The sequence below is a fragment of the Microcaecilia unicolor genome, chromosome 12, assembly GCF_901765095.1.
Source record: "Microcaecilia unicolor chromosome 12, aMicUni1.1, whole genome shotgun sequence".
Lineage (NCBI taxonomy): Eukaryota > Metazoa > Chordata > Amphibia > Gymnophiona > Siphonopidae > Microcaecilia > Microcaecilia unicolor.
Genome location: NC_044042.1, coordinates 29,350,336 through 29,375,827, shown reverse-complemented (window position 1 = coordinate 29,375,827; position 25,492 = coordinate 29,350,336). Strand labels below are relative to the sequence as shown.

Below are 25,492 nucleotides of genomic sequence, written 5' to 3'. Positions count from 1 at the left end.
TGTTTAGTGCATATATGCTAGAAGGTGCCTATATTCCTTTATAGAAAAGGTTCCTATCATGTACCCTGTTATAGAGTTGCTTTCTCAGTGTCCTAAACTATGCCAAGGCTATACTTGGTCTGTAGTCGAGCAGTGTGTGTTTGGGAGGGGGAGAAGGAAGGGGGGCGGTGTGAAGCTTGCACTACTGCTCTCCATGCTCTGCCTATGCTGTGGTGGGAAAGTATAGTTGAGAACTTTGAACTGCTGTACTGTGAGTGAGAGATAAGAACATAAGAACAGCCATACTGGGTCAGACCAGTGGTCCATCTAGCCCAGTGTTTCCCAAGTTGGTCCTGGAGTACCTCTTGCCAGTCAGGTTTACAGGAGATCCACAATGAATATGCATCAAAGAGATTTGCATACAATGGAGGTAGTATATGCAAAATCTCATACACATTCATTGTGGATTTCCTGAAAACCTGACTGGCAAGGGGTACTCCAGGACCGACTTGGGAAACACTGATCTAGCCCAGTATCCTGCTTCCAACAGTGGCCAATCCATGTCACAAGTTCCTGGCAGAAACCCAATTAGTAGCAAGAATCCATGCTACCAATCCCGGGGCAAGCAGTGGCTTCCCTCATGTCCTTCTCAATTACAGACTATGGACTTTTCCTCCAGGAACTTGTCCAAACCTTTTCTAAACCCAGATACGCTAATCGTTACGTTATGGACATGAGGAGGGGCACAGTTTTTGGGTGCTGTATTCCATGATTACATTCCCTGACGGCATTGACTAGATTATGGAAATAGGTGCAACCTGTCCATCATTAGAAGCAGAATTAGAATCTGAATCCCACTGCATTGCAGAGGGAGAGCTCTGGTGTGAGTGGCATTGCATTTGAGATTTTAAAACATGCTGCTTCATGCAATCATCTTGGTTCTGCACACCTGCCCCTATCTAGAGTACCTGTACCAAGTCATTCATGTTGCCGCTGGCATGGTGGCATCTTCTTGTGGGCTCATCTTGCTTTCTCTTCTCAGGAGCACATTGCCAAGCAGTTTGGGGTGATGCAGTCTCAGATTGGCTATGACATCTTGGCAGAGGATACAATCACAGCACTCCTGCATAACAACCGCAAACTGCTGGAGAAGCACATCACCAAGACCGAGGTGGAGACCTTTGTGAGTCTGGTGCGCAAGAACCGTGAGCCAAGGTGGGTGTCAGGAACCCTAACATAAGATCCACTTCCCTCTGAATAGGAGCATAACAGCTAAAAGGCAATTTTTGGATGGGCCAATGGGTAGGTTGGGTGGGCATGCATTTCTTCTTCCTTCCTCTCGCAACTCCTCCCCAACTTAAATATTAAATAACTTAGCTGGCAGCTATTTGGTCTTGACAGCCACGTTGCTATTCTTGTTTGGATTATAATTGTCACTATTGAGGGTGTTAAGCTTGAATTAGCTTCAGCACCTTGCCGCAGGGGCGTATCTGGACTCTGGCGGTAGGGGGGGCCAGAGCCAGAGGGAGGGGGCACATTTTAGCCCCCCCCTCCCAGTGCCACCGATCCCCCCCCCGCCATTTCCAGACCCCCCCCCCCGCCACTGCCAGACCCCCCCCCTTGCCACCAATGACACTCTCCATCCCCTCCCGCCGCCGCCAACCCTCCCCCGCTGCTGTCACTTACCTTTGCTGGCGGGGGACCCCAACCCCTCGCCAGCCGAGGTCCTCTCTTCCATGCAGGCTGCAAGTTGCAATGCTTCCTGTTCTTCTGAGTCTGACGTCCTGCACGTACAACGCGCAGGACATCAGACTGAGTTCCAAATTCTGAGTCTGACGTCCTGCACGTTGTACGTGCAGGACGTCAGACTCAGAAGAACAGGAAGCGTTGCAACTTGCATCCTGCACGGAAGAGAGGACTTCGGCTGGCGGGGGCTTGGGGTCCCCCGCCAGCAAAGATCGGCGACAGGTTGGTGGCGGGCGGGAGGGGGAGGTGGAGAGGGTCGGTGGTAGGGGGGTCCAGGGCGAAATCTGCGGGGGGCCCAGGCCCCTGTGGCCCCACGCAGATACGCCCCTGCCTTGCCGATCAAATTTTGTGACTCCTGAGGCAGGCAACTTCCACCAAAACACAGTTCTGTGTTGAGTCATTGAGTCTATTTGTATTTGTGTGCTGCAATTTATATTCTCTGGTGGACATTGTATTTTTATTTATTATATATTTAGTAAAGATTTTTTGATACAGTTTTTTTTTGCCTTTGGTGCTCCTCTTTGGATATCCGTGGTCCACCCCTACTGTTTGTGGATTCATTTGAGGGATCCCCAACTCCACCAGCTGAAAATCTGCAGCCTGCCAACCCCCTTCAGAAAACCGTGACTGAACATGCACAAAAACTGAATATGCCTGTGCTGTCAGCATCAGAGTCTTAGCACTGCCGCTGACTGTCACAATTTTCTGAAGGGGGTCAGTGGGCTGCTGGTTGTTCAGCTGGTGAGGGTTGAAATGGGTCTGGAAGGGCCTGAGGCGAGTTTCAGGCCCTTCCAGGCCCACCTGTGGCTACTCCCCTGATAGTGACCCCTTCTGTATAACACTGTGATCCCTCCTCCCACTGTCCATTGCAATGTCTTCCTGCCGTGTGTAGAATGAGGATCTCCTTGCTACAGAATTTGCTGTGAAGTTTCTCTTTACTTGTTACAGGTTTTTGGATTACCTGTCTGATCTCTGTGTGTCCAACCATATCGCCATCCCAGTAACTCAGGAACTGATCTGCAAGTGTGTGCTTGACCCTAAAAACAATGACATTCTTATCAAAACTGAGTGAGTATTTTTAATCTTGGAACCAGTCTAACTGAACCCATCATCTTTAACCCCAGGAGAGGATGCCATGAGAGACAGGCCTCAACAAGAGAAGCCAGGGTTCCATTCCAATCCCACTTTTCCACAGATGCTTCTTGAGACTTTGGCCAAATCATCTAACTCTCCTTTGCCTCAGGTGCAATATTCAGGTAGTGGTGGTCAGAATTAAGCCCTGATATTCAGGTACTAGCTAGCCTCTGCCTCAGCCAGAATGAATTACAGGCAGGTGTGATGATGTTTGGCCCACTACCTTGTTAGCTAACCAGTTAGTGGGCTGATTATTGGGTGGTTATATCCAAGGCCTCCAATATGCCACGCCCCTTCCCAAGATCAGACCCCCCTTCATGCAGCACACTTTGCAATGGCCTCAGGACAAGGGACGTTCAACAGCTACGATTAATGCAGAACACAGTCTTAAAGTTGATTTCTGAAGCAAAGAAATATGATCATGTAACTCCTCTCTTGAAAGCAGCACACTGGCTACTATTACCCATTGCATTACCTTTAAAACCATACTCCTGGCATATAAAACCCAACTTTATGGTGAGGCCCCATACCTTTCCCACTTACTAACTCCTTACTCTATTCAGAGAACTTTAAGATCCTCATTTCAAAATCAATTAACAGTACCCTCATTCTGAGAAAGTTTTCACGAGCACACCAGAAAAGCAATTTTTTTAGACTGAGGCCTAGAGCTTTGGAACCGACTACCGCAGCCCCTCTGCCAACAGACATCACTACAAAATTTAAAATCTGAGCTCAGAACCTTCCTATTCATGGGTGCCTTTACCTGAATGCCTTACCCTTCCTGAAGTGGGCCTGAATGACTTTGACCCCCTTCCTTTTGTACCGCTCGTTGCTGACCTATCGGAATTGCAGTTCTACCCCCACTACCCCTCTTGTCATGTCTTGTCCTCCCTCCCTTCCTTTTTCTTTATAATTTTAGATTGTAAGCCGCCCAGATGTTTTTCTGTGATGGGTGGGATAGCAAATCCCCTTGAAACTTGAACACCCCTAACATAAGCAGCACTGCCATCCCAAACCCACACCTCCCTGGAAGCCTCCACAGGTCTACCTCAAAACGTTCCTGGCAGGGTTGCCAGGTGGAAAATTTTTTTCCCACCCAATCCAGCCTAAAAACAGCCCAAAACCCGGCCAAACTCAAACCCCGCCCCTGACACCCCCACCCCCGCGTCATCACCCCCGCCGTCATCAACCCCGCCCCCGCTGTCATCGGCCTTGCCTCCCTCGTCATCGGCCCCGCCTCCCCTGTCACGGCCCCGCCCAAAACGTCACTAACCTCGCCCCCCGCGGCCGAAAAAACCGCCTGAAAACCGCCCAAAAGAAAAAAAAGAAGCCCAAAAAACCACAACCCGCCGCGGGCAAAACTTACCCGCGGCGGGTCGCGGAAAACCGCCCAATTGGGCGGTAAAACCGCCCACCTGGCAACACTGGTTCCTGGTGGTTTAGTGGGTTGTCTGGGCAGGAGTGATGCTCAGTTGCTCTTACCCTTGCAGTGCCGGGTCCCAAAATGACAACCTCTAGTGGTAGTCTTGTGGTACTACTGCTAAATGCTTCCCCATAGCAGTAGTACGTTGAGACTACCACTAGAGGTTGCTATTTTTGGTCCCGGCTCTACAAAGGCAGGAGCGACTAGGCATCACTCCTGCCCAGATAACCCACTAGAAATAATAAAGGGGATGGGACGACTTCCCTATGAGGATAGGCTAAAGCGGCTAGGGCTCTTCAGGTGGGAGATGAGATGGCTGAGGGGAGATATGATAGAGGTCTATAGAGTGGAACAGGTAGACGTGAATTGCTTGTTTACTTTTTCCAAAAATACCAGGACTAGGAGGCATGCAATGAAGCTACTAAGTAGTAAATTTAAAACAATCCAGAGAAAATATTTCTTCATTCAGTGTGTAAATAAACTCTGGAATTCATTGCCAGAGGATGTAGTAAAAGCAGTTAGCTTAGCGGGGTTTTAAAAAGGTTTGGATAATTTCCTAAAACAAAAGTCCCCAAGCCATTATTAAGATGAACTTGGGAAAATCCACTGCTTATTTCTAGGTTAAGCAGCATCAAATCTGTTTTACTATTCTGGGATCTTTCCAGATACTTGTGATCTGATTTGTCCACTGTTGGAAACAGGATACTAGACTTGATGGACCTTCAGTCTGTCCCGGTATGGCAACGCTTTTGTTCTTATATAGGTGTTCAGCATCTCTCTCCTTTCCCCTGCCCCTGTCCTGAGGTGTCCAGCACCTGTTTTCCTCTTCTCCTACCTCTCAAGGTGTTCAGGATCTCCTGTGCTCTCCTTCCTCCCTCCCTCCCTTCCCTCTGAGGTGTTTAGCATCTCCCATTCCCTCCCACAGGTGTTCAGTGGCTTCCCTTCCCTAATCCCTAATCCCTCTGGGGCTGCACCAGCGAACATTTAGAATGTGTAAAAAAAAAACTACCGCCTCTGACGTGGTGCCTTGAGCATCTGCGCATGCTCACAGCCTGCCAGATCCAGCCTCCTGTGAAACAGACAGAGCCCAATATGCTCAAGTCCCTATGCTAGCTGCACGACTCTTTTGTACATTTGCAGACTGCTCCCCCTCCCCCCCCCAAAAAAAATATTGTGCCGTCTTAGGCATCCGCATAATGGTTGGGCTGACCCTGCCTACAAATCCAGCCCATGTCAGGAGCCTGGAACGTCAACAGATAAAACTATTACTCTGTGCTGTTTCATGTATGCTGAGGCTTTTCTGGACTGTGCAGGTGAAAGATTTCTACAGCTCAGGTGCGTTGGAAACTCAGATGGTGCTGTGCTCTTCCTCGGCAGGTTGCGACCCGTGAAGGAGATGTCCCAGTCCCCAGAGTACATGAGCATAGAGTACTGTGAGGAAGAAGTGTATCTTATTTGGACTGACAAGAACAATGAGCTTCACGAGAAGAGCATCCGACAGCTGTCACAGGAGGCACGGGCAGGGAATGCCCATGATGAGAATGTGCTGACATATTACAGGTGTGTGCTATTCTCCCTGACACCTTCATGTAGTACAGGCCTGTAGATAGGTACCGCCCTAGTGCGTCAATCTAGGAGCCTTTTTATAAAATTGTTCTTTTAGTGTAGATGTGTTTATAAAAGGTTTGGACAAATTCCCGGAGGAAAAGTCCATAAACTGTTATTAAGGCAGACCTTGGAAAATCCATTGCCTGTCCCTGGGGGTTGGGTAACATGGAATCTTGCTACTTTTTGGGACACTGCCAGGTACTTTTGACCTGGACTGGCCTCTGTTAGAAACACATATTAGGCTAGATGGGCCTTTGGTCTCACCCCAGTAGGGCAGTTCTTATGCTCTGCTTTTATCCCTTTGCATTTACCAACTTGCATTTACCATTATTAGAAGTACTTCAACGGTGTGGGGTGAGTCCATATGTGTATGCAGACAATTTGTTGCTTTTGGTTTGGGTTGTTAAAACTCGGCTTGATTTAGTTCAGATGCAGCCTTGTTTTTTTAGAAGTGGCGAGCTGGTTGTCTTCTCATGAGTTGGTAATAAATGCTGATAAAACCCATTCATGTTGGGTGACAGGTCATAATATGCGGCCAGAAAAATATATTCAGCATTTAGGTAAGGAATGCCCAGTTGTTGAATCTTTTCGTTATTTAGGAGTCGTTATTGACTCCCAACTTAGTTTTGCTGATCAGGTGGATTCAATGGTTTGGCGTGGATTTGTAGTGCTACATAAATTATGGGCAGTGCAAAGGTTTGTAATTGAGCAATCATTTCAGGTTGTGACTCATTCTCTTTTTACGTCACTGTTTGATTATGCAAATGGGATGTTAGTGGGCATTTCTGTTGAGAATTTAAGGAAACATCAGACACTTCAGAATGTACGGTCTGTGCCCTGAATAAGGCAGGTACAAATCAAGGTAAGGTATACACATATGTTTGTTTTGTTGGGCAGACTGGATGGACCGTGCAGGTCTTTTTCTGTCGTCATCTACTATGTAATGTTACAATATGGATATTGGTTTGGTTTGATCATGTGACGCCATTATTTGTGCGTTATCACTGGTTGCCTGTTTTTTATTGTGTTTGTTTTAAGCTCCTAGTGTTAACTCATAGGGCTTTTTATGAGCAGGCAAGGTCTCCTTTGTCGGGTTTGCTTTGTTCCACATCGAAATTTACGTTCAGCGGATTCTCTTCTGTTAACTGTTCCTGCTGTGAAGGATACATGTCTTATGTCTACAAGACGGAAGGCTTTTTTATTTATTTTTTATTTTGCACCTTCATTGTAGAATTCCCTTCCTTTGATATTGAGGGAAATTCTCATATGTGTGGTTCTTTTCTATTTTTCATGGATTTCCTTTCTTGACTGTTTTTTTAATTTTTATATTGTAAATCACAAGCTAAGCGGTATAGCAAATGAAATAAACTCTATAACTATAAACTTGTTTAAATTCTTTAAGAAAGGCTGGACCATGTATTCAGCAATACAGCTGGTAAAGCCTGGACTGGCTTGGCCCAGACCCAATGACCTGGAATCAACTGATAACAAGGAGGGAGAAGGGTTTGGAGGAAAATAAATCTAGGCATGAGAGGTAGAGGTGATGAGTGTAATGGAGAAGAGAGGGATGGGGAAGGGATACACAAAAATGTATAACCGTTTGACCTCAGCCTGTGAGTGTTTGTCCTTTTCTTTCCTTTCTTCACTTTCTCTTTCTGTTCCCTGCCTTTCCCTAATTTGTGCCCATTTATTGTCTCTTCCTGTTTCTCTCTGATTTCCTCGCTCCCCTCCAAATTTCACCATTTCACTCTTTCTGTTTGTCTTCTTCTGTCTTATCTCTCTGTCTGCCCTCCATACAATCCCATATCCCTCCCTCTGCACCCATCCCCTCTCTGGCTTCCCCTTGCATCTCTTCATTCTGCTCTCCTTCTATTCCTTTTTACATTCTCTGTTCATCCCCTCTTATCTCTGTTTTTCTCCCTCCTGTCTCATCACCTTTCTCCTCTGCACTTACTGCTCTTTTCTTTCCTTTTCTACACACTGCCAATTTTTCTCGCTCATTACTTTTCTCATGTCTGTTCTCTCCTTTTGCTCTTGTTCCTTCACCCACATTTTGTCATGGTTTGCTTGTCTCATTTTCTTTTTCCTGCGTTTTTTCTGTTCCTCGCACTTTCCTTTTATTCTTATCTTTAATTCTTTCCCATTGTTTTCATCTTTCTTTTCTCTGTCCTGTTCCCCCCTCTCTATCATCTTTGTCTCTTTCCCCATGCCTCACTTTCTCTCCTTTCCCCTCTTGCTCCTTGCCAATTTTTTCCTCTTTCTTTGTCCCCCTCCGTTGCCTGTATCCCTCTCCTATACCTTGTTCTCTGTCTCATGCCCTTTCCTACATGTCCCATCCTTTCTCTCATATGCTCCTCTCCATTTCTGTTCTCCATATGTCTTGGCAGATACCAGCTGAAGCTGTTTGCCCGCATGTGTCTGGATCGCCAGTACTTGGCCATTGATGAAATTTCCAAGCAGTTGGGTGTGGACCTCATTTTCCTGTGCATGGCAGATGAGATGCTGCCCTTTGACATCCGTGCCTCCTTCTGTCACCTCATGCTGCATGTTCATGTGGACCGTGACCCCCAGGAGCTGGTGACGCCAGTGAAATTTGCACGCCTATGGACTGAGATCCCAACTACCATCACCATCAAAGAGTGAGGCACTGCCCATCTTCCTTCTTTCCTTACCTCCCATATGCCAGCTCTGTGGCATCTACTCTTTATTTTTATAGAATAGGCACCACATAGGCACTGTCTAGGCGTTTAAATATAGGTGCACAGTGTTAATATATGGCCTAGCTTTAAGGCTACCACTGGAATAGTGATGGCCAAAGCTATGCAGCCTAAAACAACTGAAAAAGTACTGACTAGGCCAAACAACAAGTAAATGATTTAATATTTGAGAATCTGCAAAGAGCAGGTCTGAATAATGACTTCTGACACAAATTGGTACAATTTTTAAATCAAATATAGCATCTGTAATGAAAGATCAGATGAATAAAATGGAGCTTATTAGTTTTGGTATACAATGATACAGAGGTAATACAGAGTTCATGAGAAAGGTATGAAAAGTATTGCAGCCGGAAGATGTGAAACTGTTATCTCAACGCTTCCCAAAACATGTTGATAATTAGCAGTAGCTGAGAACGGAAGGAGTTGGGTACATCAGATAGCAGATCGCATGGGAAAGTATGATCTCAGAAAGTGAGAAAGATTAGGAGCAAGGTATCTCACCATTCACTTCTATGGAGAAGATAGAGTATAAAAGAGGAGAGATTTTGGCTCAGTTTGAGTGTCCTCTCCAAAGCTTCTGTCAGACGGCGAAGCCCTGTGCGGCTGAAACCAGAATCTGATGTCTGTATTTGTATCAACTTGAAGACTTGTGTTTGGGTAAGAAATAAAATGTACTTATCTATCTAAACCTATCTCTGTCTTTATTGTTATTGATTCTATCTTCTCCTTACCTTACATCTAGCCTACAAGGTAGATCATATACAAGTGACACTCAGTCTTTGCAGAAACTTAGACAGATGTTTAATAAGATTTATGTGGGAACATAAATGGCCCAGAATATACCTAGACCCAGAAAAACAGTAAGCAGTAGTTATGGGAATTAGTTTTCAATTATGGCTCCTAATGCCACCCTCTTATGATTGGGTGACAATGGAGGTTAGAAAAACTATACAGAACCTGATATATGAACTAAGTACCTTTAGTCCCCCGTGTGACGGAGTCAGAAAGAGGTCTAACAGGGGGGGCCCCAGAAAAACAACAGTTATAGAATTGCCCAGGGTCGATACCCAAGTAAAAGATCTAGGTGTCATCATGGACAACATGTTGAAATCTTCAGCTCATTGTGCAATGGCCAAAAATGCAAGCAGAATGTTAGGAATTATTAGAGAATAAAACAAAGATGATTATAATGCCTCTGTATCGCTTGTTGGTGTGACTGCAGCTTGAGGTTTGTGAGTAATTTTGCTTGCTGCAGCTCAAAAAAGATATAACAGGATTAGAAAAGATACAGAGAAGGGCGACCAAAATGATTACGGGAATGGAACTCTTCTTATTTTAGAAAAGGCTGAAGAAGTTAGGACTCTTCAGTCTGGAGAAGAGACGGCTGAAGGAAGATTTGATAGAGGCCTGTAAAATCCTGGAATGAGTAAATGAAAATCAATTATTTACTGTTTTCAAAAGCATAAGGAAAAGGGGACACTCTATGATGTAACATAAAAATACTTTTAAAACAAATAGGGACAAATATTATTTCACTCAATGAATAGTTAAGCTCTGGAACTCATTGCCAGAAGATGTAGTTAAAGCATTTAATGTAGCTGAGTTAAAAAAAGATTTGGACAAATTCTTGGAGGAAAAGTTCATAAACTGTTATTAAGATAGACCTGGTGAAAGCTACGGCTTATCCCTGGGGATATCTAACGTGGAATCTCTTGGGGATTCTGCCAGGTACTTGTGTCCTGGATTGGCCACTGTTGGAAATAGGATACCGGGCTATGTGGACGTTTTATGACTTGATAGTCAATTCTTATGTATAGGTGGAAAGTTTTCTACCTGCATAAATGGCTTTGAAAATTGGCCTCTCAATGTCCCAAAGCAAACTATCCCTTTGCAAATGAGAGGCGAAGACTCAGGATGGTACCCCCCTCCCCCTTCCCAGCACTAGGAAGCCATATCTCCTTTCAGAGGCAGATCATGCACAGACATCTTTCTCTTCCCCTTTTTCTCAGCCTCTCCTTCAGGCAGGCAATGCTGCCCCCTTACGCCCTTCTTCCTTGTTTATTCATCTTTCAGTTACGACTCAAACATGAATGATTCACGAGATGACAAGAAGAACACATTTGCCAACACCATGGAGTTTGTGGAGGATTACCTGAACAATGTGGTGAATGATACCATGCCTTTCGCCAATGATGAGAAGAACAAGCTTACCTTTGAGGCAAGTCCTGCAGTCCTGGGATCACTTCCACCCTCTCAGGACAGCCATACCAGAGACAGCAGCCTTGGCAGGTTGAGGGTGTTTCTGTAACTAAGGGTCTTCATTTAGAGGGGCGTAAGTGTGAGCACCCAACAGCGACAAGGACGCATATAACTTACAATATTCTATAAGTTATTCTCATAAATGAGAGGCCCACCTATGTCATGTATTTGTTCTGCCTCTGTGTATGCCCCCCCTTGCAAATATGTGCTATGTAAGTTATGCACTTATTGGCAGAATAGCGCTAAGCCAGATTGCTTGCATTTATGCACATATACGTGTAATGAATGCGTAAATGTGGTCACCTGCATTGTAGAATTTCCCTTTTGGTGTTGACCCCAACCTCATTCCCTGAGGACGCTTGCTGGCAATCATACTTGCGCCTTAGTAGCGAAGGCTGTGTGTTTGCAATATCGCCACATAGTTCAAGACTTGGAGACCTGTGAAATTGGGAGACCTGGGGCATCACCCACTAGTCACCAGCTCACCATGAGGCCTCTCGGGACCCTTGTTTGGTGATACTGTGAAAATGATGTTGGTGGGGGGGGGGGGGGCTCCCTTATACATTCCAGTTGTTACTGCTCAGTGGATGTGTTAGAGAAGAAATGTTTTGATTTCAACTACATCACCCGATTATTGAAGAAGGGAACATAAAGGGAAGCTGACAATCATGCTTCCAAGAGATGGTTTTTTCCTGTGGTCCAAAGATGCCATTAGAGACTTCCTATGTTCAGTCAGCATTAGATGGCACCTTCTGTTTTCCACTGGTGCTCAGTGGGATGTCTGCTGAGCATGGTCTAGTGCTTTATAGTCCCCCTTTAGAGGCTCTTCTATCTAGGGGATTGCATTGGTCAACGTGTAGGAAAGCAACTTCATATTCATGTTGTTTATTAGTGCTGCGTGTGCACAATGCTTTGCCATCAGTAGCTTACTGTCCGCCCATCTGTCTCTTGCAGGTTGTCAGTCTCGCTCGTCACCTCATCTACTTTGGATTCTACAGCTTCAGTGAGCTTCTGAGGCTGACACGGACCCTGCTGGGCATCATAGACTGTGTGCAGAACCCACACATGTTGCTGCCAACCTTGTTTAATGATGACGTGACAGGTGAGGATGGTGAGATAGGCATGAGGTTGCACATAATATGTCAGATAAAATAGAGGGTGTAGGTTGTTGTGAAAGATGATGGTGGTGCATGATGAGAGGGTATGGCCTAGGGGAGAGAGAAAGGTAATGGTGGGACATGGCTGGGATATGGAGAAGTAGGCTGATGATAGTACATGGGGGAAGATGCCAGGTGAGAATGAGGCATAAGAGAAAGTGAAAATGTTGATACATTGGGGTAGAAGACTGCCAGATGAGGATAGGAAGTTGTAGATGTGGAGAAGATATGGAAGGTTAGAACATCAGGGGCATGATCGGAAAAGTTGTGACTTGTTTACCATCTTTTAAAAAAATTCTCTTCTCTGCATGGCGGGGCTCACAGGGAAGAATGTAAGAAGGTCCATCCAGGGCGTGGGACAAATAATGTCTACCATGGTGCTGAGCCGCAAGCAATCAATCTTCTCTGCTCCTACCATGAGCTCCGTTGTCAGCTCCGAAACACCCCCAAAACCCAAGAATGTGCAAAGTTCTGACATCTGTGTGATGGAGACCAAGCTAAAAATCCTGGAGATCCTACAGGTCTGAAGGGCTCTCAGGGACAAGGGGCTTTCTCTTCCTCCTCCTCCTCCTCTTTGCATTCTTGCCTTGACATTTGTAGCACTTCCATCATCCAGGTGAGGTCCCAGGGTGCTTTCCAGTGTAATACCTTAGAAATACCTTAGAAATTACACCTCTGGGGTGTGTGGAATGAAAGCGCACTCCTGACCAGCACACTGCATGAGAGCTGAGGAATATTGCTCTCACCCTTGTTTTTATTGTAGAGACAGCTAATTGTAGCACAGGGAGATACAGTGACATCCTTCAAAATTCTGTTCTGCTGCATTGTCTCCCCAATCTTCTCTTTATGAGCTCTCTCCCTGCTCTGTGCCCACCTTTCTTCCTGCTCCTTCTGCTCTTCTTATTTTATGTATTTATTAAAACTTATTTATAGACTGCAATACTGAAAAAACATCCTGTGCAGTTCTATTCTGAAACCTGGTCTAAACCCTCTCACAACTGAAACACCCCTTTCTTCCCCCCTGTCATGCCACTCACTTTCCTTCTCACTGCCCTGTCCCCCTACATCCTTCTTTGCTATCCCATCCTGTCACTGACTTTCTCCATTCACAGCTCCCCTCTCTGCCTTGTGTCTCCATCACTGTCCCTTCCTCCCACACATCTCATTTATGCCCCCCCTCCTTCCTCACTGCTTGCTCCTTTGTCTTCCATTATGTAGCTTCCCACTATTCCAGAATCTGTGGGATAGTTGTGTTCATCAGCCAACAGTTGGAGATAAGAGAACTGAAAACTGAGCTGTATCTCTCTTGGCATCCAGTCCAGCTCCTCAGTATTTTCTGTCTCCAGCAGGTGAATGGACACACTTTTCAGCCTCTGGTTCTGAGAGATTTGCTCCTGTTCCAGTTGGTCAGCTGGTTCACAGTTGAGCTTTGCTGGTGGCTTGAGTCTGCAGTATATCTTTAGCTGTCACGGTACATTGGAAACTCTTGTTACTGCATTGGACAATGGATGCAATGTCAAAGTCATGTCTAGCTAAACTTTAAGGGCAAGTGGCTATTTGGAGACAATCTCAGTAACTTTGTGAAAGGACTGGCGGAAACTAAGCCACAGCGGTTGCTGGAGGACTGTCGAGGGCTGGTGTTCTGAGCATGGACTTTCTTCCTTCGGATCACACACATCCTAGCATTTCTCCAGGCAGGTCTTCAGAAAGGATTGGTGTTGGGTTCTCTAAAAGCTCAGGTTGTGGCTTTGATTTGTTACAAGGGCCGACTACAGAAGATGTCTCTTGAGGCTTACCTGGATATCGTACAGTTGCAGGAAGTGAGCTTCCTGTGGCCTCCCTTTCATATGCCGTGTCTAATGTGGAACCTTAATTACTAGCCGTTGAGCCCGTTAAAACGGGCTACTATTGGAATGGGGGTTTTCCAAGGCCCCCCCCCTGAGGTCGCCGCTGCCCCCTCCCCCCCCTGAGGTCGCCGCTACCGGTACCCCCCTCCGGAGTCGCCACCGCCGCCACCCCTCCACCCGGCCCGGGCCCTCTGTTCACTATTAATTCAACTTACATCGCCGCAGCACGCAAATTAGCTGAGCTCCCGTCGGCCTTCCCTTCCTTCTCTGCCTGTGTCCCGCCCTCGTGTGACGCACCGTCGGCGAGGGCGGGACACAGGCAGGGAAGGAAGGCGGACCGGAGCTCAGCTGATCTGCGTGCTGCGGCGATGTAAGTTGAATTAATTGCGATCAGAGGGCCCGGGCCGGGTGGAGGGGTGGTGGCAGCGACTCGGGGCGGGGGGGGGTTTACCGGTGGCGGCGACCTCAGGGGGGAGGAGCGCAGTTTTCCCTTTCTGTCCCGCCGCTGTCATCACGTATTGACACGAGGGCGGGACAGAGTGGGAAGTCTCTACTGCGCATTTGCGAGTGAGTTCAGTCACTCGGCATTTATATGTTTGATAGTCCTTCGGGCTCTTCAGTCACCTCCTTTTGAGCCACTCGGGAAGGCCTCCTTGAAAGATTTTATGCTAAAGACAGTATTTTTGGAGGCTGTTTCATCAGCATGTAGGGTTTTGGAGCTTCAGGTTCTCTCTTGTCAGGATCCCTTTCTTCGCTTTTCAGAGGCAGGGGTCTCCCTGCACATGGTTCCTTCCTTTCTTCCAAAAGTAGTATCAGCATTTCATCTCAACCAATTTGTGGAGCTTTTGTCTTTTTGTAGAGAGGATGAAGAGGCTCAATATTCTTCCTTGAAGCTTCTCGATGTGGTTAGAGTCCTCATATCTGGAAGACACGAATGAGTTTTGCAAACTGGATAGACTTTGTGCTTTTTGGTAAACAGAGGCTTGGCCTCATGGATTCCAAGCCCACAATTGCTACATGGCTGAAGCAGACTATCACGTCAGCTTATTTGGTTGCTGGGAAGCAGGTTTCTCAGGCCTTGCAGGCTCATTCAAGCTTACAGCGACATCCTGGGTAGAGACTACCTTTCTGTCTCTGGTGGACATTTGCAAGACGGCGATGTGGTTGATGCTGCATACCTTTTCCAAGCATTACAGGGTGGATATTGTGGCACATTCAGAAGCCAGTTTTGGGGCTTTGGTCCTCAGGGTGGCAGCACCAGGTTCCCACTCGCTCTATGGAGTGCTTTTGAACATCCCACAGGTTCTGGAATAGTGGGAAGGAGAAATTAGGCCTTACCTGATCATTTTCTTTCCATTAGTTCTTCCCACTATTTCAGAGGCCCACCTCAGGTTTCTGAGATGTTTAGTCGATATGAAGTAATGGGTCAAATAACAACTGTCACCTTGCATGGTGCTTCCTGCATATTTCTTGTTCTCTACAAGGTGTCCAGAGATGAGAGAGGTTCACACATGTTTGCTCATCTGGTTAGGTTAGAGAGTTGTTTAAGGTTGTTGTGTGTATTCTGAGTTTCTCCTTACTTCTTGCCTACGTAAATACTGAGGAGCTGGCCTGGATGCCAAGAGAGATGTGTCTCAGCTCACTTTTCAGTTCTCTATCTCCACTTGCTGGTTGATGGACACAACTATCCCACAGGTTCTGGAATAGTGGGAAGGACTAATGGAAAGAAAATTATCAGGTAAGACCTAATTTCTCTTTCGTTGTGCATCCTTCCTGGTCCCGTCCAGTCTCACCTTTGTTCCTCCCCTATGACCTTCTTCTGTCTCACCCTTGGTTTCCCCAGTGGCCAGCCCCTGGTGTTCTGTAATCTCACCCTTGTGCCTTTCTCCTTGCAGTTCATTCTGAATGTGCGTCTGGACTACAGGATTTCTTACCTGCTCTCTGTCTTCAAGAAGGAGTTTGTGGAGGTTTACCCCATGCAGGACAGTGGTGCTGATGGCACCGCACCAGCCTTCGACTCTTCAAGTAACTATTTATTTATTTATTTGTAACATTTGTATCCCGCATTTTCCTATGCAGCTTAGTCACCCTCTGTGCTTTGTAGCCCTCTGTCAGAAGTTTCTAAATTAGACATATCATATGCTCTTCACAGGGGAAATGTTTGAAGGGAGCATGAACCGTTCTCCTGAACTATGTGTTTTTAGAAAGTCTATTTTAAGAATTCCCAGTTCAGGGTTTACCATTTATTATTATAAAATTCATACATTCAGTGGCGTCGTGAGGGCAGCTGACACCCGGGGCGGGTTGCCGCTGCGCACCCCCCCCCCCCGGGTGCAGCGCGACGCACCCTCTCCCCTCCGTAGCACAACCCCCCCCCCCCCGCGAGAACATACTTGGAAGGCGGTGAGGGGCGGGCGGGAGGACCAATCCGGCGAGTGCACGCCGCTGGGGGGTGTCGGCGCCTCGCTGGTTCTTTGCTCTCTCTGCCCCGGAACAGGAACCTGTTCCGGGGCAGAAAGAGCAAGGAACCAGCGAGGCGCCGACACCCCCCAGCGGCGTGCACCCGGGGCGGACCGTCCCACCGCCCCCCCCTTCCTACGCCACAGCATACATTGCAGGAGAGGCGAGGCAGCCTCATTTTAGGTCTCAGCACACTCCTCCCTTTGAATTCTGTGATGTCACATTATCCCAGGATTCCCTTCTGTTCAAAGGCTATGTATCAGGGGGGAATCTTGAGGACACTGTGGTAGTAAAAGCAGTGACTCTTTAGAAGACTGTGACATCACAGATTCTGTGAGCAGCAGGGAATCCTAGGTACAGTGTGACATCACTAACCCTATAAGCAGCAGGGAATCCGAGACTGTGACATTACGTGCCTTTGATCAGCAGGAAATCCTGGGTACAGTGTGACATCACAGACCCCGTGAGCAGCAGTGAATCCTGGAGACAACATGACTTCAGAGTCAATACTACTGTTCCACCTCTCCTTCTCTCCCCCCCCAACCCCCAGTGCCTCTCTCACTGAGTGTATTAGGTATGCTAGGGATCCAGGGATAAGACTTCTGCCTCTCTAACTATTCTTTTGGAGAGGACCATGCTACATTTTGCTTTGAAATCTATTTTCCCTTACCTTTTGGTCTGTCTTTCATAAACCATCCTCTTGTCCACACACTTTGATTAGAGGTTATTATGTTATAAATAAGTTGTCCATGCATCCTCAGTTTGAGCACTCCTACACCTTTTGCCCCACAGATGCCTCACTGAATCTAGATCGCATTGGGGAACAGGCAGAGTCGATGTTTGGTGTCGGGTGAGTGACCTGCTTCCCATCTCCTTCTGAATTTCAGTAACCATGCTGTCTTGCAATACTTCATCACCTACCTGCTTTTTGCCTGCTTGCTCCCTGCCTCTGAAAAAACTGTCTGCAGCTGTCCAAGCTGCATCTTTGCTCCTCACTTTCCTACCCATGCTAAAGGCGCCCCAGCCACTTCCTGCAGTCTCGTACTCCTTGTATCTTGCCCTCTTTACCCAGACTATGTGTTATCTGCATAAATTCACTCAGGTGTAGTCTGCTTTGTACTGCCCTTGTGAGGAGCTATGGGTATTTTATTTATTTCCATGTGCTTAATATGGGGCCCAACGTGGCTGCTTTGCGGTTTACAATACTAAAACGAAGTCATGGAGAGAGAGACACACAAGGTGGGGGGAGGGGACAAAATGCAGGTTAATAAAAAGCTTCAGAAAATAGATGAGTTTTGCGTATTGACTTAAACCTTGGGTAAGGTGTCTCCTGACAGAGATGAAATGGAAGTGCATTCCAGAGGGATGGGCCAAGAAAACTAAAGGAAGATTCAGGGGAGATGGTAAAACGAAATGCCAGGAGGGGAAGGCACTACCAAAAGATTGGCATTGGAGGAACGCAGGGAACGTGTCGGAATGTAAGGCAGCATGACTGAGTGAAAATAGGCAGAGGTGGGGGGGGGGGGGGGGGAGAGATCTGATTTAAAGATGAGACAGATAAAAATGTGCACCTGTATATCTGTTATTCCTGTAGAGCCTCATACTGGCTGGCTGTCCTTACATACACTCCCTCTCTCCCTCAGTTCTTACGTCTGGCTGTCATCAGGAAGCCATCCTGCACAGGCATTTTAGTTCCTCTGCATCCTGCATTTTGTTGTTTTTTTTTAATCTTTTTCTGGCTGTTGTTAGAATGATACATACCCTCTCTGCTTTCCTCATATCATATCTAGCCTAAGAACTTCTATATGACTCTCATCAAGGAGTTTTAATGGTGGACCTCGGTCCTGATCCCTTCCTTTCTGGATGATGGTACTTTACCTGTTCTACAGCTCAATCTTAATCTCCTTCTGGATGATGGTACTTTACCTGTTCTACAGCTCAATCTTAATCTCCTTCTGATTGTGGGTCCCTGCCTCATCATGCTTACTGTGCTTTTTTGAGACTGCATCTCCTCTGCCTTCTCTGACTGTGATGTTGTAAGGTTGTGACTCTTCCTGTTTTTGCTCTGCTGTTGTTAGGCAGTTACCCTCTTGCCTTCTGTCACTCTCTGTGGTGTCCTGTGGTTGTGACCTTCACTCATTGTGCTGTGCTTTTGTGAAGTTGTGGGCCGTGCACTAGATGTAATGTACTTGGATTTCAGAAAAGCCTTTGATACAGTCCCCCACATAAGACTCGTGAATAAGCTGAAAGGGCTGAACTTAGGACCGAAAGTGGTGAACTGGATAGAAAACTGGTTGACCAACAGGTGGCAGAGGGTGGTAGTAAATGGAATCCACTCAGAGGAAAGGATGGTGAGCAGTGGGGTTCCTCAGGGATCGGTGCTGGGGCCCATTTTGTTTAATATATTTGTGAGAGATATTGCTGAAGGGTTGGAAGGATAGGTTTGCCTTTTTGCGGATGACACGAAGATAGCCAATAGAGTGGATACCCTGGAGGGAGTAGAAACAATGAGAAGGGATCTCCGAAAGTTAGAAGAACGGTTGAGAGTCTGGCAGTTAAAATTTAATTCCAAGAAGTGCAGAGTGATGCATTTGGGGTGTAGAAACCCAAAAGAGAGATACTGAATAGGAGGGGAGAGGTTAGCAAGCTCGACTCAAGAGAGAGACCTTGGAGTGTTGGTGAAGAAACAATGTGACAAGACGACGGCTGTGGCTAGAAGGATTCTAGGCTGCATAGAGAGGGGTATAACCAGCAGAAGAAAGGAGTGTTGATGCCCCTTACAAGTCGTTGGTGAGGCCCCACTTGGAGTATTGTGTTCAGTTTTGGAGGCCGTATCTGGCTAAAGATGTAAAAAGACTGGAAGCGGTGCAAAGAAAAGCTACGAAAATGGTATGGGATTTGCGTTGCAAACCTTACGAGGAGAGACTTGCCAACCTGAACATGTATACCTTGGAGGAAAGGAGAAATGGGTGACATGATACAGATGTTCAAATATTTGAAGGTATTAATCCACATACGAACCTTTTCCGGAGACGGGAAGGTGGTAGAACTAGAGGACGTGAATTGAGGTTGCAGGGGGGCAGACTCAGGAGTAATGTCAGGAAGTATTTTTTCACGGAGAGGGTGGTGGATATGTGGAATGCCCTCCCGCGGGAGGTGGTGGAGATGAAAATGGTAATGGAATTCAAACATGCGTGGGGTAAACACAAAGGAATCCTGTTTGGAAGGAATGGATCTATGGAATCTTAGCGGACATTGGGTGGCGACACCGGTATTTGGAGAATAAAACCGGTGCAGGGCTGACTTCTATGGTCTGTACCCTGAGAAAGGCAGGGACAAATCAAACTCGGATATACATATAAAGTATTACATACCATGTAAAATGAATTTATCTTGTTGGGCAGACTGGAGAGACCGTTCAGGTCTTTATCTGCCATCATTTACTATGTTACTGTGTTACTATGTCCTGTCTCACTTCCTGTCTTGCACTTGTAGTGCTGTGCTGTGATATGTGTCTGTGACTCTTCTGCATTTTCTTGTTGTGATGTTCTGTAGTTGTGACTCCCTTGCCTCCTGTTGCAATGCTATGCAATGTTGTGCAGCTGTGACTCCCCTGCCTGCTCTTGTTGTGGTGTTGTGTAGCTGTGACTCCCCTGCCTGCTCTTGTTGTGAGGTTGTGACTCTGCTTGCAGGAAGAACACCAGCATGTTGGAGGTTGATGATGAAGGAGGAAGGATGTTCCTGAGAGTCCTGATTCAGCTGACAATGAATGACTATCCCTCACTTATCTCTGGCTCCCTGCAACTGCTCTTCAAACACTTTAGCCAGAGGCAGGAGGTCCTGCACACCTTCAAACAGGTGGGTATCGGGATAGGAACCCATCACACCTGAATAGACCTGACAGGCAGTGACACGGCTCATCTTTTGTAAGTGACTGACAAAGACAAGGTGCAACTTTTTGCAGGTGACACCTAAGATGGGCTTCTTTTAACAGATGCTAGGACACATTTTTATGCAGAAAACAGAGAGGGATGCAGCATACCCTTCTGCAGGCACATGGTGGCAGGCAGGAGAGATGTGCATTTTTATGCAGGTGGCAGGAAGGGACATAGCACATTTCTACAGAAATCCCCAGACCTCTGTTCCAAGGAAATCCAAGCAAGGTCCAGGAATCTTACAGAAGTTTCTCATACAACAGATAGATATGTTTCTTTTGCTGGTATGCATGTATCCATATTTTTGTGTCTGGGTTTGTGGAATGTTTTGAATGTACAGGCACACGTGTATGTTTGTGGGGCTCTCGTATATGGTCGATTGTCCTTTACCTTCCTTATGATAGTGGAGAGCTGGTGGACATGAGAGACTGTATCCTTTGCTGTCTCCTCTTATCTATTTTTCTTTTTCTTGTTCTTTTTCGTTCATTTCCCCTTTTTCTTTCCTTTTTCTCCTTAACTTCTTTTCTTCCAGTCATTATTCTTTTTTTTTTCCTCGTATACCTTTCCCTTCCTCTTTCCTCTCTGTCTCATGTCCTCTTTTTCCTTTTGCCTTTCTGTTCTCTCTATTATTATTCCTTTGTCATTTTCTTTATCCCTCCTTGGATGATGATCTTCGCTCTCTCTCTCCTCTCTCTGTCTCTTTATTTCTTTCTCTCACTCGTTTTGTCCTTTCACTCTCTCCCTGCCACAGGTTCAGCTTCTGATCTCCGCCCAGGATGTTGACAATTACAAACTGATAAAGTCAGATCTGGATCGTCTTCGTACCATGGTGGAGAAGTCGGAGTTATGGGTGGACAAAAAGGGCATCTCAGGGGGCAGCGGGACTGGAGAGGGCAAGAAGGAGAAGAAAGAGGTACTGAGCTGGGAAGACATCTCTGGGGTGGGGTGGGAGCTGATGAGGCTTTGGTCTCCATTCCGGTTGGATACAGAAATATATTCCAGTCTGCTGCTTAAAAAGTCTCAGCCAGATGAGTGCAGAAATGCTTCTGTTCCCCAGAACTGGAAATTTAATGGTGAAACAGAAGCTGATACATTCCTATGGTCCTTTCTTCTCTGGTAGTGCAAAAGGCTTCCCACAATTGAAAAAATCAGACCTTCAGAAAGTGGTGTGAGCCACTACCCCACCCAGAACTCTCTTAATCATATCATTTCCATTTCTGTTTCTATCACACATATTCCTCTTTTCTCTGCCTGTGTTACTCCTGTCTCTCACCTCCTTCTCCTGCTGTCTGTTTCAGGGCACTACAGATGAAGAGGGATTCTTGAAACCTGTTGGTGAGAAGAGTAGTGAGAACTACCAAATAGTGAAAGGGGTAAGTGACACAGTCCCGGTAAAGTTACAGTGAAAGCAGGGATCCTTGCTTACGGTTTCTGGAGCAGACAGTGGAAGGAGCAACATTCACTTTTCTTTTACAGTTCTCTGTTTACTTTGATGTTTTTTGGTTTTTTTTTTAAGTTTCTCATCTAGAAGTTTGTTAACCTGTCACATGTGATCTCATACAGAACTCATGCCATGTGTATGATGCTGCTTGTGATGCAATATGCTGCGTTGGCCAATCAGATCCACTGTGTGAGTTCATTTATGACTCTGTTTCAGGACATTGGCATAAACATTTCTCAAAGTTAGGCAAGATATTGGCGCCCAGATGACATACATAAGAATAGCCATACTGCATCAGACTGATGATCCATGTAGCCCAGTATCCTGCTTCCACCAGTGGCCAATCCAGGTCACAAGTACCTGGCAGAAACCCAATTAGTAGCACCATTCCTTGTAGAATCTCAAATAGTGGCAACATCAACCCCAGAGAGTAGCGGTTACGACCGGTTTAAACCGGTTCCGACTGGTTCTGACCAGTTTAAACTAGTTCCGACCAGTTCATACCAATTCGGTTTAAACTGGTCAGAACCGGTTCCCACCGATTCAAAACAGTTCAGACCAGTTCAAACCGGTTCCGACTTATTCTGTGAGGACACAATTTATAAAATTTCTCACCTAGTCATAGTGCCCATAACTTTCAAATGGAAAATGAACACATACCAGACCTTATACTGTAAATTGTGCGTGCAACTTTATAGAATTTGTTTTTTTTTTTTGGGGGGGGGGGGGTGTTTAAGCTGGGACTGCAGATAATCAGTCCCAAATGGGAGCACTTTGTCATTCCTTAGCTGCAAATAAGTGAGAGGAAAGCCAGCTACAGTCTATTGTATTGTGCCTTGATTGAACAATTTGAATCGGTTCAAAGGACCCACCACAGTGATTCCCTGTGGTCAAAACCAGGGTGTTGGGCCAAATGGAAAACAATAGGGCATCACCCTTGTCACCTCTCGTTTAGACTACTGCAATCTGCTTCTTGCTGGCCTCCCACTTAGTCACCTCTCCCCTCTCCAGTCGGTTCAAAACTCTGCTGCCCGTCTCATCTTCCGCCAGGGTCGCTTTACTCATACTACCCCTCTCCTCAAGACCCTTCACTGGCTCCCTATCCGTTTTCGCATCCTGTTCAAACTTCTTCTACTAACCTATAAATGTATTCACTCTGCTGCTCCCCAGTATCTCTCCACACTCGTCCTTCCCTACACCCCTTCCCGTGCACTCCGCTCCATGGATAAATCCTTCTTATCTGTTCCCTTCTCCACTACTGCCAACTCCAGACTTCGCGCCTTCTGTCTCGCTGCACCCTACGCCTGGAATAAACTTCCTGAGCCCCTACGTCTTGCCCCATCCTTGGCCACCTTTAAATCTAGACTGAAAGCCCACCTCTTTAACATTGCTTTTGACTCGTAACCACTTGTAACCACTTGCCTCCACCTACCCTCCTCTCTTCCTTCCCGTTCACATTAATTGATTTGATTTGCTTACTTTATTTATTTTGTGTCTATTAGATTGTAAGCTCTTTGAGCAGGGACTGTCTTTCTTCTATGTTTGTGCAGCGCTGCGTATGCCTTGTAGCGCTATAGAAATTCTAAATAGTAGTAGTAGTAGTAGTAGTTGAAAGCGACCAATTGCACAATGATGCTCCATTGCAGCAAGATCTTGTTATGAAGTGTCTGCTCAGTTTCTCCTGTCTTCAATTCCTTAGGCAGAATGGGTAACATTGATCAGTGATTGGTGCACTTTTAAACTCTCACTTACCTCTCAAACTGTGCAATTTATTACAGATCCTGGAACGTCTGAATAAGATGTGTGGCGTTGGCGAGCAGGTGCGAAAGAAACAGCAGCGGCTGCTGAAGAACATGGATGCACACAAAGTGATGCTGGATCTTCTGCAGGTCCCCTACGAGAAGGTGAGCGCTCAGACTGGAGTTCCTGCTGCAGTCTGCTTTTAAGGAAGTGACATTCCCAGAATACAAATTATCCCCTGAACCAAAGCTGTTCCCTACCCCTTGGCAGTCAGATTGGCAGTGATTGCTGTATAATGTGGTTTTAAGAGCAGAGCTTTGATGGAGAGGCTGCACAGTTATCCCTTGAAAAAGCCAACGGGCGAAACAGGACCCTGCTGGGAAAAGCAAGATGAGTGTGCCTCTAAACATTTTTATGCTCCTGCTTTAAATGTTTTGATGTTTCATAGATATTTATTAACATTAATGAAGTATTGACTGAGGAGGGGTGGCCTAGTGGTTAGGGTGGTGGACTTTGGTCCTGAGGAACTGAGTTCGATTCCCATTTCAGGCACAGGCAGCTCCTTGTGACTCTGGGCAAGTCACTTAACCCTCCATTGCCCCATGTAAGCCGCATTGAGCCTGCCATGAGTGGGAAAGCGCGGGGTACAAATGTAACAAAAATAAAATAGATATTATTGGAGATTCTACATGGAATGTTGCTATTCCACTAGCAACATTCCACGTAGAAGCCTGCGTGGCCACATTGGTGATCAGCAAAGGCCGACTTCTACATGGAATGTTGCTAGTGGAATAGCGAAAATCTAACAATTACTGGAGAACTCAAGCTCTAAGTAAATTATTACAAACTAGTCAATGGAGCTTAAAGTGAAAATATAGCAAGTTTTAAAGTGTCCCAGGGTCGGCGCCTGTCGTTGAATTTTTGGTATTTTGAGAGAGGCTCCGGAGCCCTTTAGGGTCTGCAGATCGCTAGTGGCCAGCATTCCTGATACGTCATCTTTGCAGGCTTGTTTTGAAGCTTTCAAGTTGGGGACTAAGCTAAGTATAAGATTTTTTACGTTTTGGAAGCTTGGCTACGGGGGGCTTCTAAGTTTTTCTAATAGAGGGCAGGGTAGGGTTTTTTTTCCCTACTGCTCTAGTGTTTGAATAATTTACTTAGGGCTCTCTTTTCTGAGGGGTCTCCTATTAAATAGTTTGGTTCTGGGTTTAGGTTAGGTTTTGGTGTTCCTTTTACAGTGTCTAGTTATATACAAGAAAGGAGGACAGTTTTTTAACCCATACGGTTTTCTCACTTAGGATGAGTTTTTTCGGTTGGGCTTTTTTTCTGTTCTCCTTTCTTAGTAGGAACCAATGATAGGAATTTACTCCAGTATCTACAAGGTGTTACAAGTACTTGGGTATGGTCCCTTGTTGGAGGTTTGAGGTTCCATTTGTTAGACAAAGTTTGTAGAGGTTGGATTTCTCCTCCTGTTTAAGGGACACTTTAAAACTTGCTATATTTTCACTTTAAGCTCCATTGGCTAGTGGAATAGCAACATTCCATTTAGAATCTCCAATAGTAGCAACAGTGGAGGAGTGGCCCAGTGGTTAGGGTGGTGGACTTTGGTCCTGAGGAGCTGAGTTCGATTCCCACTTCAGGCACAGGCAGCTCCTTGTGACTCTGGGCAAGTCACTTAACCCTCCATTGTCCCATGTAAGCTGCATTGAGTCTGCCATGAGTGGGAAAGCACGGGGTACAAATGTAACCAAAAAAAAAAAAATGAAGTGAATATACCATATTTATAATGGAGGAAAATGTATTGATAATTTGGAGGTTTTTTTGACTGATGATGACTAACCAGTGGTTATTTAATATCAGAAGAGGTTCTGACTGTCACCACTTGGGTTTTTTGAGTTCTATATAAATAAATAAGAAATATTTAACAATTATTTAATAGAGTGAGGTGTCAAGTACCATTGGTTGGATCTACATTTGATGTTGCGAACTTGTACAGCACCAGGTTCCACTATGCAATTTTAGCCCTAAGCAAACGCAGGACTCTTTGGA

The 25,492-nt window shown here is 46.0% G+C and overlaps 1 protein-coding gene across 3 annotated transcripts in view; it reads left to right on the top strand.

The window, feature by feature from the left end:
* The window catches only part of ITPR3 (inositol 1,4,5-trisphosphate receptor type 3), a 251,892-nt gene that overhangs the window by 163,413 nt on the left and 62,987 nt on the right, over positions 1 to 25,492 (top strand). For all 3 annotated transcript variants that reach the window (XM_030220428.1, XM_030220427.1, XM_030220426.1), the window contains exons 16-28: positions 1,022 to 1,194; positions 2,674 to 2,793; positions 5,660 to 5,842; positions 8,278 to 8,529; positions 10,681 to 10,825; positions 11,821 to 11,968; positions 12,348 to 12,544; positions 15,766 to 15,895; positions 17,123 to 17,180; positions 20,023 to 20,188; positions 21,017 to 21,178; positions 21,564 to 21,638; positions 23,485 to 23,610. In XM_030220428.1, the coding sequence (XP_030076288.1) occupies positions 1,022 to 1,194; positions 2,674 to 2,793; positions 5,660 to 5,842; positions 8,278 to 8,529; positions 10,681 to 10,825; positions 11,821 to 11,968; positions 12,348 to 12,544; positions 15,766 to 15,895; positions 17,123 to 17,180; positions 20,023 to 20,188; positions 21,017 to 21,178; positions 21,564 to 21,638; positions 23,485 to 23,610 (1,935 nt within the window). The remainder of the gene's footprint in view (positions 1 to 1,021; positions 1,195 to 2,673; positions 2,794 to 5,659; positions 5,843 to 8,277; positions 8,530 to 10,680; positions 10,826 to 11,820; positions 11,969 to 12,347; positions 12,545 to 15,765; positions 15,896 to 17,122; positions 17,181 to 20,022; positions 20,189 to 21,016; positions 21,179 to 21,563; positions 21,639 to 23,484; positions 23,611 to 25,492) is intronic.